This window comes from Mytilus trossulus, chromosome 3 (assembly GCF_036588685.1).
Source record: "Mytilus trossulus isolate FHL-02 chromosome 3, PNRI_Mtr1.1.1.hap1, whole genome shotgun sequence".
NCBI classification, from domain to species: domain Eukaryota; kingdom Metazoa; phylum Mollusca; class Bivalvia; order Mytilida; family Mytilidae; genus Mytilus; species Mytilus trossulus.
In genome coordinates this window covers 78,211,612-78,227,824 of record NC_086375.1, presented here as the reverse complement: position 1 = coordinate 78,227,824, position 16,213 = coordinate 78,211,612, and the positions used below count along the sequence as shown (strand labels likewise).

Sequence of the window (16,213 nt, the reverse complement as noted above, 5' to 3'; positions counted from 1 at the left end):
GTGGGGCATAAAAAGAGGAAATTGTTTTGGACCTTAATACTGGGTACTTTAAAACCATATTTGAAATAAGCATACTCTAGACAAACTGAAAATGTGTTAAAAAATGCCTTTAAAAAGAAAAAGGCATTTTTAATAACACATTTTCACTTTTTTACTATGCTATATTGCTTTCATTGTTCTTAGTTAGTTTTCTTGTTTGAATTATATTTTTTTTCATGTCAGGGACTTTTATAGATGACTATACAGAATGTTTTTTTCTCATTGTTGGGTAGAGAAGTGGCCTATGATTGCTTACATCCATTTCATTTGAAATCTGACAGTTAATTTTCTCATTGGCAATAATATCACATCTCCTTATTTTTGATTAGTCTTGCAATGTCCTCTTTGTATATGCCTCAATGTTTCATATTCCATCCTAAATAAATTCTACAAGAAAGACATTAGGTTCCTAGATTTGCAATGTCTGGAGTTCGTAATTTGGAATATACTTCTAGGAATACTGTATCAAAAATTGATATTTCAGTTATTTCAAGGTGTTTTATTTGACATATGGCTAACTCTTCTTGGAATATGTTACCTATACTTGACATTTCAGATATTTGTGTGTTTCATTTTACCTTTGACTAATCCTTCTTGGAAAACTGTACCAACATAACGTTTCTTAATACTGGTTAATGCATCCCCCCCCCCCCCCCCCAATAAAATTAAAAAAGTTCTGTAAATTACTAGTTCACCTGTTTTTATACAGAATAATGTCTCCAGTGTGTTCTTACCTATTGCTAAGCCTGCTAAGAAAGCTGTTCCTAGACTTGTCATGTCACCTCTTTGTTTGGCACGGTCTATAGGTTGGTGGGTTAGATCAGACATTAGCTGCATCAGAAAGTCATTATTACATACACCTCCATCAGCTCTGAATAACAAACAAATGTGTATGAGTATATTGAAGTGTTCTGAAGATGTTTGGCATCATATCTATTAACATAAATTAATTGGGATTTACTCATTTCCCTTGCAGCTGAACTTGTATATATTGAGAGATAACAGTTAATAGAATAACTTAAAACAAAAAAAGTATATATAAGTTCTTAAATTCACATCATGTTAACCAACTTATTTTCACAAATACTTCATTTTGCGTTTAGTCATATCTAGCCCATCTTGTGGCGATTTAACTTCATGATTCTCATTTTTACTTGATTAAGTAAGGAAAACTCCAAGTCTAAAATATTCCCAACGATTTATATTGGTGATTTTTTCCTACTTGCAAAAATCATGAAAAATAAACTGCTAGCAAAAATGAGTTGGTTTACAGTATAATAACATCTGAATGCACTATAGTCTGTATCGTATCTGTTCTATTAACTGGATACAGGACTGTAAAATCTTTTGATATAATGTACAAATAGAACTGTTTGTGAAAAAAAATTGGCCCATTGATTCTTTGATGGAGAACTGTTACTTCTTTTACTTACCTAATATAAGATAATGGTATCCTGGTTTCTGTGAGAATTGTTTCATACAAAATTTTAAACCTAAAAGCTAATGATTCTAGAACTGATCGCACTATATGAGCTTTTGTTGTGGATGGTTTCATCCCCATCAGCAATGATGATGCTTTATCATCATTTATTGGAGCCTACAATTAAAATGGTAAATATTTATTCTTGTAGTTTTTTTTCTTTGATTTATCATTTCTTCACTCCATATTTGCCTGTTTAACTATAATTTAAATTACCGGTAAATGAAAATCTAATGTCAAAACAAATGTCAAGCCTTATCTCACTAAATATCAAGCCTGAATATAAATATTATTCTTTCAAATTAGCAAATTTTTAATGAATGACACCAACATGCATGGTCACCATTTCCATAGCTGTAAATTAATGGATTAAAAAACTACTTTAAACACTTAAGGACTCTTGAGGGTATAAAAATTTCGAAAAAAAATACAAATTCTATTTATCACTTTATTAGTTATTACTTCATCATATGGTACAAAAATCATTTAAATAAATCAATTCATTTTGGCCAAAGCTGACTTTTAAAATGTATGCATCATTGAAAAAGCTCCAAATTATCTCCCTTTGGTGTAAAAATGCCATTTTTTTACATTTACAATCAAATATCTTTTTGAAATCATTGGTGACCTATATCTTTTATTATTGTTTTCCAATAAGCTGTACCTAAACTAAACTATTATAAAATTTTAGCAATTTCTGTAATTCACTTCTTTTCTTATTTCCATATTACCTCTTTTTCTCCTATTAGTTCAACAGAAAAAAAGATACTTTCACAAAAACGTATGCTTCTTTCAAAGGCAGATTGTGAGTGTAAATGAACGGTGAGCCCATTTTTTTTATTTCATTTTTCTATTAGGTATAAGATAAAGTTCGTATATAGAAAAAATATAGCGAAATACTATATTAAGAAAAAAAATTGGTTTAGACTCGCAAGCCCCCTTAATGCATGAAATTAAAAATGATTAATATTCTGGTGATATATAACCACTGTAACTCCTTATAATAGTAAAACAATCCTATTCCATTGGAAGTAAGAAACATGTAAGATTATTTTTCTTTTTATTGAACAGCAATGAAAAACCATTCTTTCCAACAGCAATCACTTAATTCATTACAGTAAAGGAATTAGGTTTTTGATAAGTGTTCAGTTTATTTTCGTGATGAAAAACTTACTTGCAGACCACTGAATGCAGAAACAAAGTAAACACCATCACTACCTGTATAAAGAAAATAATAGGTATATTTAATGGCATTTAATATAGGCTACATATCTATAATAATATAATACTAGTTTCATATTGATGACTGAAGTTTTACCTATACAAGTGTCAATATCAAGTTTTATATAGTTTGTTCTTTTTTCCCTATTGGTATCAAAAAACTGTTTCCACAGTTGAAATTCATTGATTCACCTTTTTCATCCTTAGTTGAACTGCTGTAGAAATGTGTTCATATCTTGGCCATAAAAAAATGCATGACAGTCTTTGGTAAAAAATGCATAATTCATAATGTAGGTGGGGAAATCAACTGCCATAAGCAAGATTCTGATTTTCAGTTTTTAAAGTTCTGATCATTTTCCACAGCTTAAAAGTCAGATCATGGTTCATGATCAGTCTAAAGGTCAAACTGATACATAGTTTCAAACAGTCAATCAAAACCTCTAGTTTGACTCTAATATAAGATACAACAGCTAGACGACTTATCACTTGTTTCATACTAAACTATAGTCATTTATAACAAACTTTATGTAAATAATTAAAGTATTACTTGGTACTGATTCTGCTATTTTGTGTGTCTCTGATACATCTTCATATAAATCTAAAAAAAAAATTAATTCATTAACATATTTACATATTTTCAAACTGTATACATGTACTTAAAAAAAACATCAATTTGGTGTGTTATTGTATTATTTTATGTATAGGGGTGTGCTTTTAATTTACTACAAACTTTTAAAATCCATCAGATCAGAGACTTGGCAGTTGCTTTCTGCTATATACAAAAATTCCAAGTATCAATAGTCTCATCATTATATTAATCATTATTCAAAATCTCACCAAAATCAGAAAATATATGAAGTATATATATATTCTACGATCACTAATGATTGTAAGAGATTCAAGGCTTACATGTGTACCACATTCACACTTTTCTAGGTGTATTAAAATCCAGGTTGGAACCAAACAACTTAATAGAGATAATATAGGAAGTGTAAATGTTGCTGCTTCACTTCTTGCATTTATAAAATTACTCTTATTTAATGGGAAATTAATATCTTTATTTGTAATATAAGTAACATTATACGTGTGACATAATATTAATAAAGAATGAATCTTGTTCAATTAACTAATTCTCTATGTATGATCCATGAAGTATGAAAGGTTACTGCTAGTGTTACTGGAGGATTGCAGTTGTCACTATTAAACTCAGAGAAGCAAAAATAAAACCTGCTGTATACTGATATAATTCAATGGAGTTGAAGCCTCATATTTTGATTGAACGTGTAATGCTGGGATGCTAATTAGAAAAAAAACCAGTTCCATGACTTTACCAATAAATGTTATTTTTAACATACTTAGAGATTTACACCATTCCATAACTGTTCCAGTATCACCAATTAAACCTTCAGCTACATAAACTAATTCATTCTTTATCTTCCAGCCAATTATTGGATATAAGCCTGAAACATAAAAATCACCATCTATAAACATCTTTATAGTAGAATATTACATAATAGGAGAAAATTGTGACAAAAAAAGTTCATTCAACATATGGAAAAATTCAAATATCAGCAAATAATTTAATTTTGGATGTAACGTGTCTTCTGATTGGCTGACCCTTATTTTGTTATGAGCCCATAGACATAATTTAGTCATGTGACCCTGACGTCATCAACGTTTTTTCTTGGTTTTCTATGGAATTTAGAATTAAATTATAAGAAATGACTGTAATATTTTTTCTGTCTATTCGAAATAGCATAAAAAAATGGCGCACACTTTTAAATAACCCGCTACATGCGTCTATCAGTGTGCACCAAAATTTTTATGTTATATCTCAAAGACAGAAAAAATATTACAGTCATTCCTTAAATAATAAATAGATGAACTTAATGACCCAATAAATATGGCTTTGCCGCAGATTTCATTTTTGAAGAAAAAAAACATTACTGTAAATTATGGTAACTGAATTTTTTCATAACATTGTGACAGCCTGCTTGATGATGGAAACTTGTCTTACACCTTTAAAGAAGTTGTCATTCAAAGTATTTATAAATATAACAAACCTGCTATTGAAGCATGTGGAGTACTTCCTGTATTCAGATCTACAAATGTTCCAGTTCCCATGGTGCATTTGATGTCACCAACATCAAAACAACATTCACCAAACATGGCTCCTGTTTGGTCTGATACCTTTAAATAAAATTAATCATAGAATTATTCCTCTCATTCTAATATAATGTGCTTCTTTCACCTTATAAACATAAACAAAAAATTATTGATAACGCAGACTAAAAAGATATACATAATAACTAATGTCACAATATAACTCCCACGTAAATCCACATGTATCAAAACCGATTTGCTATTTGCAAATGCTATGATTATAACAAAGAGAATTAATGCTCAAGAGCTTAGAGAAATTTTAAAACTCATATTAAAATAAAACTCTGTGAAATTCCATTAATGCTTTTGGCACATTAAGGTGGAACCTAACACTACAGGGAGATAACTCTTTAAAATCAGCTAAACTTTTTGATTACGTTGTGTTGTTAAGGGAATATTTAGCTTCCCAATGATCAAAATTAGTGTTTGTCAAAATGCTATATAACCAGTGTAAATTTTCTGAAAAAATGGTTGGTTGAAATTTTTTGAAATTTTTATACTTTTGTCAAATGGTCAAAGTAAATATTTTGTCGAAATTTTATGAAAATTAAAAGAGCCAAATTATTTTTTGTAAAGGTGTTGGGTACCACCTTAAGTCATTTCAAAATATGATGTCATACAAAACGTGATTCTCACAGACAAAAAATATTTAACAGAGATGAATTCAACAAATTTGTAATTAAGAACCCATGTTCCAGTAGCTTTATTGTAACACAAATCATAGATCCTGATAGGAATTACAAGCTTTGAGCTCTGGGTATTCATATCAATTGAGAGTTTAAACACTTTCTTCCTGCTTTGTCTTACATACATAAAAACATGGCTTATTGACAAATTCAAATCAAGAATTTAGATCAAAACTTTATCAAACTTACCACAGAAGTAATTGGAATAGATTCTCCAAATATACATGGATCTGTGTCACCAAAAAAGCCACTAAAAATGGAAATTAATATCATTTTTCATTCAAAGCTATTTTATATTTGCAATAATTTGATTCACACATATTGAATATAACTGATTACTAAGAAAATCTAGATTTAACTTCAGTTACATTTTTTGAAACGTTTCATGAGTTAGAGCATAGACACAACTGGAAAAATTATTTTTCAATTTTTGAAGAACCATAACTCATGAATGGTGAAAGTGAAAATCCTCCCATCCTCCCAACTTACATTTCCAGATCAATGACTATTTTTTCTTTGGGAAATCCAGATAAAACATATATAAAATTCTTTTTTTTTGTAGAACAATTTTTCTATTTTCTCATTCTAATAGAATTTGACACGTTTGATTAGCTAAATGTCTGTGGACTCAATTTCATTTTAAGATGTGAAATATTTAGAAACCAACGCATTGGTATTAGTGGTACATTTAGCCATATGTAAGCAATATTTATTTCATTTCTATATAAGAATTCAATATTTGACTTCATTGGTAGAATTGCATGGTATGGTTAACTAAGCATACACTTGTAAAGTAATAAACCTGCCTTGTATCCTTTACTGTTGGAAATATAGACATTGGAATGTTCAGTAGATTACACACTATTGTACTCCATTCTACCTGTAAAATAATAATATAGACATTGGAATGTTCAGTAGATTACACACTATTGTACTCCATTCTACCTGTAAAATAACAATATAGACATTGGAATGTTCAGTAGATTACACACTATTGTACTCCATTCTACCTGTAAAATAACAATATAGACATTGGAATGTTCAGTAGATTACACACTATTGTACTCCATTCTACCTGTAAAATAACAATATAGACATTGGAATGTTCAGTAGATTACACACTATTGTACTCCATTCTACCTGTAAAATAATAATATAGACATTGGAATGTTCAGTAGATTACACACTATTGTACTCCATTCTACCTGTAAAATAACAATATAGACATTGGAATGTTCAGTAGATTACACACTATTGTACTCCATTCTACCTGTAAAATAACAATATAGACATTGGAATGTTCAGTAGATTACACACTATTGTACTCCATTCTACCTGTAAAATAACAATATAGACATTGGAATGTTCAGTAGATTACACACTATTGTACTCCATTCTACCTGTAAAATAACAATATAGACATTGGAATGTTCAGTAGATTACACACTATTGTACTCCATTCTACCTGTAAAATAACAATATAGACATTGGAATGTTCAGCAGATTACACACTATTGTACTCCATTCTACCTGTAAAATAACAATTTAGACATTGGAATGTTCAGTAGATTACACACTATTGTACTCCATTCTACCTGTAAAATAACAATATAGACATTGGAATGTTCAGCAGATTACACACTATTGTACTCCATTCTACCTGTAAAATAACAATATAGACATTGGAATGTTCAGTAGATTACACACTATTGTACTCCATTCTACCTGTAAAATAACAATATAGACATTGGAATGTTCAGTAGATTACACACTATTGTACTCCATTCTACCTGTAAAATAACAATATAGACATTGGAATGTTCAGCAGATTACACACTATTGTACTCCATTCTACCTGTAAAATAACAATATAGACATTGGAATGTTCAGTAGATTACACACTATTGTACTCCATTCTACCTGTAAAATAGCAATTTAGACATTGGAATGTTCAGTAGATTACACACTATTGTACTCCATTCTACCTGTAAAATAACAATTTAGACATTGGAATGTTCAGTAGATTACACACTATTGTACTCCATTCTACCTGTAAAATAACAATATAGACATTGGAATGTTCAGCAGATTACACACTATTGTACTCCATTCTACCTGTAAAATAACAATATAGACATTGGAATGTTCAGTAGATTACACACTATTGTACTCCATTCTACCTGTAAAATAACAATATAGACATTGGAATGTTCAGTAGATTACACACTATTGTACTCCATTCTACCTGTAAAATAACAATATAGACATTGGAATGTTCAGCAGATTACACACTATTGTACTCCATTCTACCTGTAAAATAACAATATAGACATTGGAATGTTCAGTAGATTACACACTATTGTACTCCATTCTACCTGTAAAATAGCAATTTAGACATTGGAATGTTCAGTAGATTACACACTATTGTACTCCATTCTACCTGTAAAATAACAATTTAGACATTGGAATGTTCAGTAGATTACACACTATTGTACTCCATTCTACCTGTAAAATAACAATATAGACATTGGAATGTTCAGCAGATTACACACTATTGTACTCCATTCTACCTGTAAAATAACAATATAGACATTGGAATGTTCAATAGATTACACACTATTGTACTCCATTCTACCTGTAAAATAACAATATAGACATTGGAATGTTCAGTAGATTACACACTTTTGTACTCCATTCTACCTGTAAAATAACAATATAGACATTGGAATGTTCAGCAGATTACACACTATTGTACTCCATTCTACCTGTAAAATAACAATATAGACATTGGAATGTTCAGTAGATTACACACTATTGTACTCCATTCTACCTGTAAAATAACAATTTAGACATTGGAATGTTCAGCAGATTACACACTATTGTACTCCATTCTACCTGTAAAATAATAATAGTACTGAATATACCTCATAAAATCAATCCTAATCCAGTTAAATTGGCATGTTCATTACTGATACCTTTTCATGCAGAGGTTTATACAGCATTTCAATCCATTGGTCAATACAAACAAATAATGTATTGGTCCAATTCAGAATATATATGTCACAACTTGTTGCATCTATTACATGCTTCAACAAACTTTTGATGTAGTTTGATTCATTTGATAGAATCACACAATAAAATTTTATTACATGTATGTCTCCTTAAGCCTCGGTTACAACAGATCATACTATTTTTTGTCATGGAAGATCTGCAAATAGTTGTTGTGACACTGTCGTGCAAAATGTCAAAAAAATATTTCAAGTGGTCACATCAGATACGACATGTCCACTATGATTGCATGATGAGTACACAACATAATTTTTTTTTAATTGAACTGTCAATGGTTTTTCGCAAGTCGGTCGTGAGACAGTCATACGACAATCGTGAGTTGTATGGTGCTATTTTTGCAAGTTCCATGCCATGGGATGTGCACGTTCTTTTTGTGTCACTGTTGTACGACTGCCCCAAAACAGTTGTGGGTCACTAGCAGATTTGACTTACAATCATATGCGGGTTTGTCTTACAATCATCGTGCGACTGTCGTACAAAAAACACATTGTCGTGGGTATCAATATAATGCATTTTAATCAAACAATCATCGCATGGCTGTCATACAACAATCTCAGGACTGTTGCAAGACACTGATGATACAGTCACACGATTGTCTCAAGAATAACAAATTTTGTACGATGATCACACAACATTGATTGTCTGTCGTACAACAGTGGTAAGTTTGTCATGCAATATAATTTCATTGTATTTAGAAGAGCACAAAGTTGGAGGGAATGAATGTTTGGAAAATCATACTGTCTATCATTTAAACATGACGGCAATTATGTGTGGCCCGGCTGAATAGGTGCCTTGGCAGACTACAACAAGAGAAATATATGGTCCTGTTCGAGTTGATTCGAGCACGTGATCATTATAGGAACCAGGGAAAAGCATGCATTGGTGGGTTAGGCCATGGATCGAACATTGCCTGATGTTTGGGCAGTATAGTACACTGATGTAAGAGTTGGAGCGGGGAGCTGCCAGTGATTTCGTTGGATTCATGCATATATAGCCTTGCATGTTTCAAGAGCTTTTGTTGTGAGTCGCATCACAGTGGCACCACAGTTGTACTACAGTGGCATGATAGAGATACAACAGTGAAATATTGAAAACAACAAGTTATTAATTTCTTGCGTCCAAAGCACTTTTCTGGATTTACCATCATCAGGAATGCTCAAAGCCAAATATTTGAAATCCAAAGATATATCAAATGTACCAAAACTGTAGAGCTACCGGTATATGTCAAAAATACCTAAAATAAATAGCCAAATTCATCGAAAGCCAACTTTGCCTAAGGAAGTTGAAACCTTAGTAACCCGCACAGCCTATGACATGAAAACCTGAAAAATAGCCTAAACCAACTTACGATTATCTTATGTACAACTGTCACATGACCTACTTGTGACACACACAGGACAGTACAATAACAATTTTTCTGTTCTGTTTTGTCCCCATCGTGGACATGTCGTAGCTGAATTTTTTTGACATTTTGCATGACAACGCCATGACAACTATTTTATAGATCTTCCATGACAAAAAATCGTAGGATCTGTTGTGACTGTGGCTTTAGGATTTGTAACAGAATGTTATATAACAGTTATTTGGCATGGCTTAATTTACTTAGGCACAGACAGTTACTTTCATATCAAACAATAACTTAATTTTTCACAAAAAATGTTCAAATGTACATAAAACTCACCTGGAACGGATCAAAAAGCCCTGTTCCACTAGCACAAGAATAGTCTGTGGCATGAACTTTGCCCCCAGTAAGTTTCCATAACAACCATGTTTCTATACAGCCAAACATCACTTGATTATCAACCACTCTAGCCTTTAACTAAAACATTCTAAAAGTTATAAGAAGGTCATCTTCAAGGACAAGTTTGTCCATTTTAAAAAATATTGAATATAAATAAATTTCAATGTCCCCATCCATGATATACATATAAGTGACAATCACATAAGATGGAAAAGAAATCACTAAATCCACACAATTAAAAAGCACAGAGTTAATACATTTTTAAAATGCCTTTATTTTTAAAGCTGAAAAAGGAGATATAAAAAAAATCACATCTCCATAACGCAGGCAATGTACAACTCTATGAAAATATGATTTAAGTTTTAAAATATATGTTAATATAACAATAGGCATGGTAGATAGAGATTTTATTAAAATGAATCCTAAAACATCAAGTATAAAGTGTTTATAAGACAATTTTCTAAATAACTGTAATTTCTAAGCACAGTACCCCTTGAAGATTTTCAATTGCCTGCCATTTTTTAAGATCCATTTAATAAGCCAAACTTTCTCATTATTCAGTAGATATGTCTTACCTTTTCAACATGTTCTAAACACCATAACAATCGCATGGTTACCTAAAATAAACCACATTAATTAGCACAATATACCCAGCAAACACAAAATAAAATGATATAAAACAAAACACTTACATAATGTACTTAAAAGCTGAGTAATGCAGTTCATTTATTGTAAGGCAATAGAGATAGCAAGTATTACACATTCAGTTTTCACAGCTATTATTCTGCTACCAGTGAAAAGTGAGGTGATTTTACAACTTTGTCCTTAAAATATACAACACAGCATGGTTCTACCTGTAATATGGACTTCAGCTATCACTACACATACATAATGTAATTCCCATTATATAGAACTATGAGCATTCTAGATCTGCTCTTTGTATATTTAAAGTCTGGATGCAGGATGACCACTAAAATAAACTTGAAAATAAAAGGATGCACAAAATTTGGAAGACTGGACACAATGAGCAAACGCTGCATTCAAAAATCAGAAAAAATACTAAGCAGGTTTCATTAAGTTACTTCTCAAAATTTAATTGAATTTGCCAGTTAATAGTTCAAATTGTTAGATCATTGAAAGTGATAACCTATTTAACAGTAATAGAAAAAAAGGATAACTCTGTAAATCTATAAAAGTAAAAGAAAGGCAAAAAATACCGAACGGTTATTTAAACTCAAGCCCAAAATAAACTGACAACGCCATGGCAAAAATAAGATTTCACTTAATCAAGTCAGTTGCACATATTTTAGCACATCATATACATGTTGTAAAATCTTCCAATCATAGGATGCTGATGGAGGAAGATCATTATCTGGAAAAAGGAAGCATGTGTTGGTAAAGTTAGAATCAACTTTTCTATTGCATATCTTAGTATCAGTTTTGTCATTTGGTACCAATACAAAGTTCTATACGTATCTAAAACTGGCAATATTGACGGCATTCTTCATAACATGATCAAACATTAACACTAAGTATACATGTACACCTGTCCTAAGTCAGATACCTGATGTTCAGTGGTTATTGTTTGTTGATGTGGTTCATAAATGTTTCTTGTTTTTTATATAATTTAGACTGTTGGTTTTCCTGTTTGAATGGTTTTATGCTAGTCATTTTTTAGTGGTCTTTATAGCTTGCTGTTTGGTGTGAGCCAAGGCTCTGTGTCGAAGACCATACTTCGACCTATAATGGTTTACTTTTACAAGTTGTGACTTGGATGGAGAGATGTCTCATTGGCATTCATACCACATCTTCTTATATCTATGTTTCTTTTTTAAGTGAATATTAATTAAAACATACCTGAGGAGACATAAATTTTAAAACACTGGCAGCTAAGAATCTTTTCTGTCTTGTAAATGTGTGAAGTATTGATGACCCACTATTTAGAAACTGAAACCAGGCGATGATTTATTAGTTATATATTATATATAGTAAGATCAAAATGAATCATGTCAATATATATATATCATTTAAAGGTAAATATCCTACATCACAAAACAGCACATTTAAATCAATTTTACTTTTTTAAAATATCAAATTCTTTTATATAAACAGCTGTTAAAGGGGTAAGCAAACTATTTCTTATCGTCATACAAAAAAAGATGATGTTTTTTCTGACATTGACTTTAAACGTCATATGCATGTTTTCTTTAAAATTATCATCTATTGTCCAATTTGAATGATATACCTTCATCTTGTATGATCTATTCCAATTTTTGACTGTATCCCTTGCCCGTAGATCTTGCCAGGTTAAAAAATTGTGAAAATATTCTCCAGTTTCCCTACAAAAGAAAAAACCTTTACTATAAAAAGTTCTAATAAAATAAGTTACTGTGAAAGTACTTTTATTTGTTGGGAATCAATTTTCGTGGTTTTCGTGGATGATTTTATCCATGAATTTAAGTGTCCAACGAAATAAAACAACCATTGTCCAAATCAAGACATGGAAAGATCCCCATCAATAGGTTTGACTACTGATATGATCTAGAGAATATATTGAATATCACCAAATCTGAGAATACTTAAAAAAAAGTCACAGAACTACAACTGCATGCAGGTTATACCCATTTAATTTTTAATAACTTAAACTTTTGAATCTTTTAATTCTCATAAAAAATATTTTTGATCAATGAAAGTCAGATTTCTGGTATTGATATGCTAGTATGATAAAGTGTTCATTGCATATCCTCATAGTTCTGGTACATATAGGATATAATAATTTTATGCTGGGCTTGATTTTGATAAGAATTATTTGACAATTCAAGATACGTTTATAGCATTTGTTTACGTTACTGTTTTCTTTGGGTGACATTTTTATGGCCTAATTAACACCTTTGATAGTCTTTAATCTGTTGATCACTTTATCATGGGTTAATTAGTGTTATCACTACGATTTACACGGGTGAATGTTTACTATGCAATTTCCTTCAATCCAGACAATAAGTAACCTTCGTTTCTAAGGCTTCAATTTTTCATTTTTTTTTTAAATTATGAAAACAAAAATCCACAAATTTAAACCACGAAAATTGACACCCACAAATTAAAGTACTTTCACAGTATAAATTATTTACAGAAAAAGACTCAGTCATTTCAAAATGTATGTTATCATGCTTGATATTAAGTTAATAATTAACAAATGTTGATGTACAATCATTTTAATCTTTACTGTTTACATAATATAAAGTACAATTTCTGTTATATTACTATTGTCACAATAAAAAATTCTAATTATAGGTTAGTTTGAGTGATGTCTAAATCTAAAGATAAAATCAAAGACTTTTACAGGCCTTGGTGAGTTTTTTTCCTTAGAAAGAAGCTGAGCTGTCTGAAAACTGTGAATTTTGACAGTGGTTAATATTCTACAAACATATATGGGTTTTATTCTTTATTCAAAATTGAATAAGGTAATTTGTTTTAAATTCTAATTCTATCAAATGGAAGTTTCACCATTCAGGTCTACATAAAAAAACAGTACTTTTTAGCTTTCATTTCAACAATATGATAAAAAAAAATCTTCTATGTACATGTTACATACTCTACTTGCTTGAAATACTAAATATTACTGAAATACAGGTGTTTGTGGTTACATTTATCATCCTAATCAGATGTTATGGACAAGCAAATTTAGACTTTGTCACATTGCATAGACACTTTAGTGTGTGGCCTGTTGATGTCTCAGAAATCATTGTTTTATTGTTGTGATGCTGTCTCATTGATGTATAAGCTTCACCTCATATTAATCAAAGCCGTATAGTAATATCTCTATGACATGGTTGTGGGGTATGTATAACATAAGAAAGTAACGATTTCTACCTGTCCCATGTAATAAATGTATTTCGTTGTGTTGTGATTCCCATACATGTAACTTGGTTAACTTTAATACTGGCAGCTGAAATAAATAAAATTATGGGGAATTAATAAAAAGAATAACAACTTACAAAGGGGTTAAAATGCTTTCATTACATTTAAGAAATTAATTTATTCATCAAAGTAATACTTAAATTGTGAACAGTTGATAATGCCTGTTGTCATTTTGGTCACTTGTGGACAGTTGTCTCATTGGCAATCATACCATATCTTCTTTTTTATATGTAATGATAAATGATGATACACCAGGCCAAAAGTATCTTGACGTTCAGTCATTCAAATAATACAGTTTATAATTACTGACAACTGCTAAAAAAGTCGAAATATTTTAAAGATGTTTTGGAAAGTTTTTAAAATAATGTCATTATTCAGAAGAGGAAGTTACTTTTTTTCCATAATCTATTATTAAGATGAAATGAAGAGATATGCTCATATGCTTATATTTATTTGATTTAAGAATTAGTTGTTTAAATCATCCTTTTACCTATTTACCATATAGAGATCAGGACATTTGAAAATACATATATGCACAGTAGAAATTGCTAAGATGTTTCAGTCAAATTCTTTACCACTTGCATATTACACACCATAAAAATAACTAAAGGATATATAATGTACTGTGAAATTCATTTTATTTGTGAATATCTATTTTCATGGTTTGAGCAAAAGTTATATGTTTGTGAGTTTATGTGTTTTTTAAATAGGCCAAAAATTTACAAATTTCACATAGACATAGTTGTAATATTACTGTTAACACAAAATAACTTCATTTAGGTAGATCATATTTAAAATGTTGAAGTTTTGACCCTTTAAAAGTATGCACTATTTGTGTTGTAATGTCAGTTTTGGTCAAATTTTCAATAATTCTTAACAGTTTTTTGCATAATTTACTTTGCGTGCCACCCATGGTCCAGAAAGTGCTTGTATCTAGGGATTCGATTTAATCATTGGTAACTTTTGATTACAGAACATTTTGGTTCCTAATTTGAGGCCAAGGAATTCCTCAAGCTGTTAGGTAGGAAAAATGCATGAAATCGTTGTATTTTGACAATCTCTATAAATTGTGGTGATTCTGAAGCCAAGAATGAACTATTATTGAGAGATTTATTTTTTGAAAACCAAGTAAACTTTTGAAAAAGGTATATTTAAGAACCAAATTATACCAGTTCTGAAATTTTAAAGTTGAATTTAAGGCCATATTTGGTCTAAAGTGAGCCTTGTCCTTTGTTTGAAGAAAAAATGACAAGTGAAAAATTTGAAACCATCAAAAATGAAAATTCTTGAAAATAATCATATGTTGTGTTTTACAATAATTTGTGGGGCATTGCAAAGTATAGCCACTGGTGTTCATTTTCACTTTCTTGTTTACTTTAGTCTTTCATTTCTACCAGTATTCATCAATTATTTTTTTTATAAATTTATTGGTTCCAGAAATGAGCTGATTTATCTATGCTTAGAAAACTTAAGAATTTTTGAAATACTAAGGATTTTCTACCTCAGGAATAGATTACTTAAGCTGTATTTGGCAAAACTTTTAGGAATTTTGGTCCTCAGTGCTCTTCAACTTCGTACTTTATTTGGCCTTCATGACTCATTCGAGCATCACTGATGAGTCTTTTGCAGATGAACAGCGGCTCTGGCGTAAATACAAAATTTAATCCTGGTATCTATGATGAGTTAACTTACTATAATCTGGATTATATGTTGAAGACTTTTTTACACTTGTTCCTTATCAATTTTTTCAAATTGTCATTGATTATAAAACTGAACTATTAAAATCACAATTAAATACATATAACATTAATACTAATCTAAATCAAGCATTAGGATAAATATTTAATATCTTTGATCATTATTTCTATGAATCGCTTTGATCATTATTTCTATGAA

General features: G+C 30.3%; 1 protein-coding gene across 5 annotated transcripts in view; it reads right to left on the bottom strand.

The window, feature by feature from the left end:
• LOC134712509 (putative glycerol kinase 5) overlaps positions 1-16,213 on the bottom strand; it is a 30,927-nt gene that overhangs the window by 2,258 nt on the left and 12,456 nt on the right. For all 5 annotated transcript variants that reach the window (XM_063574129.1, XM_063574130.1, XM_063574131.1 and 2 more), the window contains 13 exons: positions 14,270-14,345; positions 12,645-12,738; positions 12,257-12,346; positions 10,975-11,016; positions 10,340-10,477; positions 6,396-6,469; positions 5,779-5,839; positions 4,804-4,930; positions 4,096-4,200; positions 3,288-3,338; positions 2,694-2,737; positions 1,473-1,636; positions 774-910 (listed from right to left, as the gene is read on the bottom strand). In XM_063574129.1, the coding sequence (XP_063430199.1) occupies positions 774-910; positions 1,473-1,636; positions 2,694-2,737; positions 3,288-3,338; positions 4,096-4,200; positions 4,804-4,930; positions 5,779-5,839; positions 6,396-6,469; positions 10,340-10,477; positions 10,975-11,016; positions 12,257-12,346; positions 12,645-12,738; positions 14,270-14,345 (1,203 nt within the window). The remainder of the gene's footprint in view (positions 1-773; positions 911-1,472; positions 1,637-2,693; positions 2,738-3,287; positions 3,339-4,095; positions 4,201-4,803; positions 4,931-5,778; positions 5,840-6,395; positions 6,470-10,339; positions 10,478-10,974; positions 11,017-12,256; positions 12,347-12,644; positions 12,739-14,269; positions 14,346-16,213) is intronic.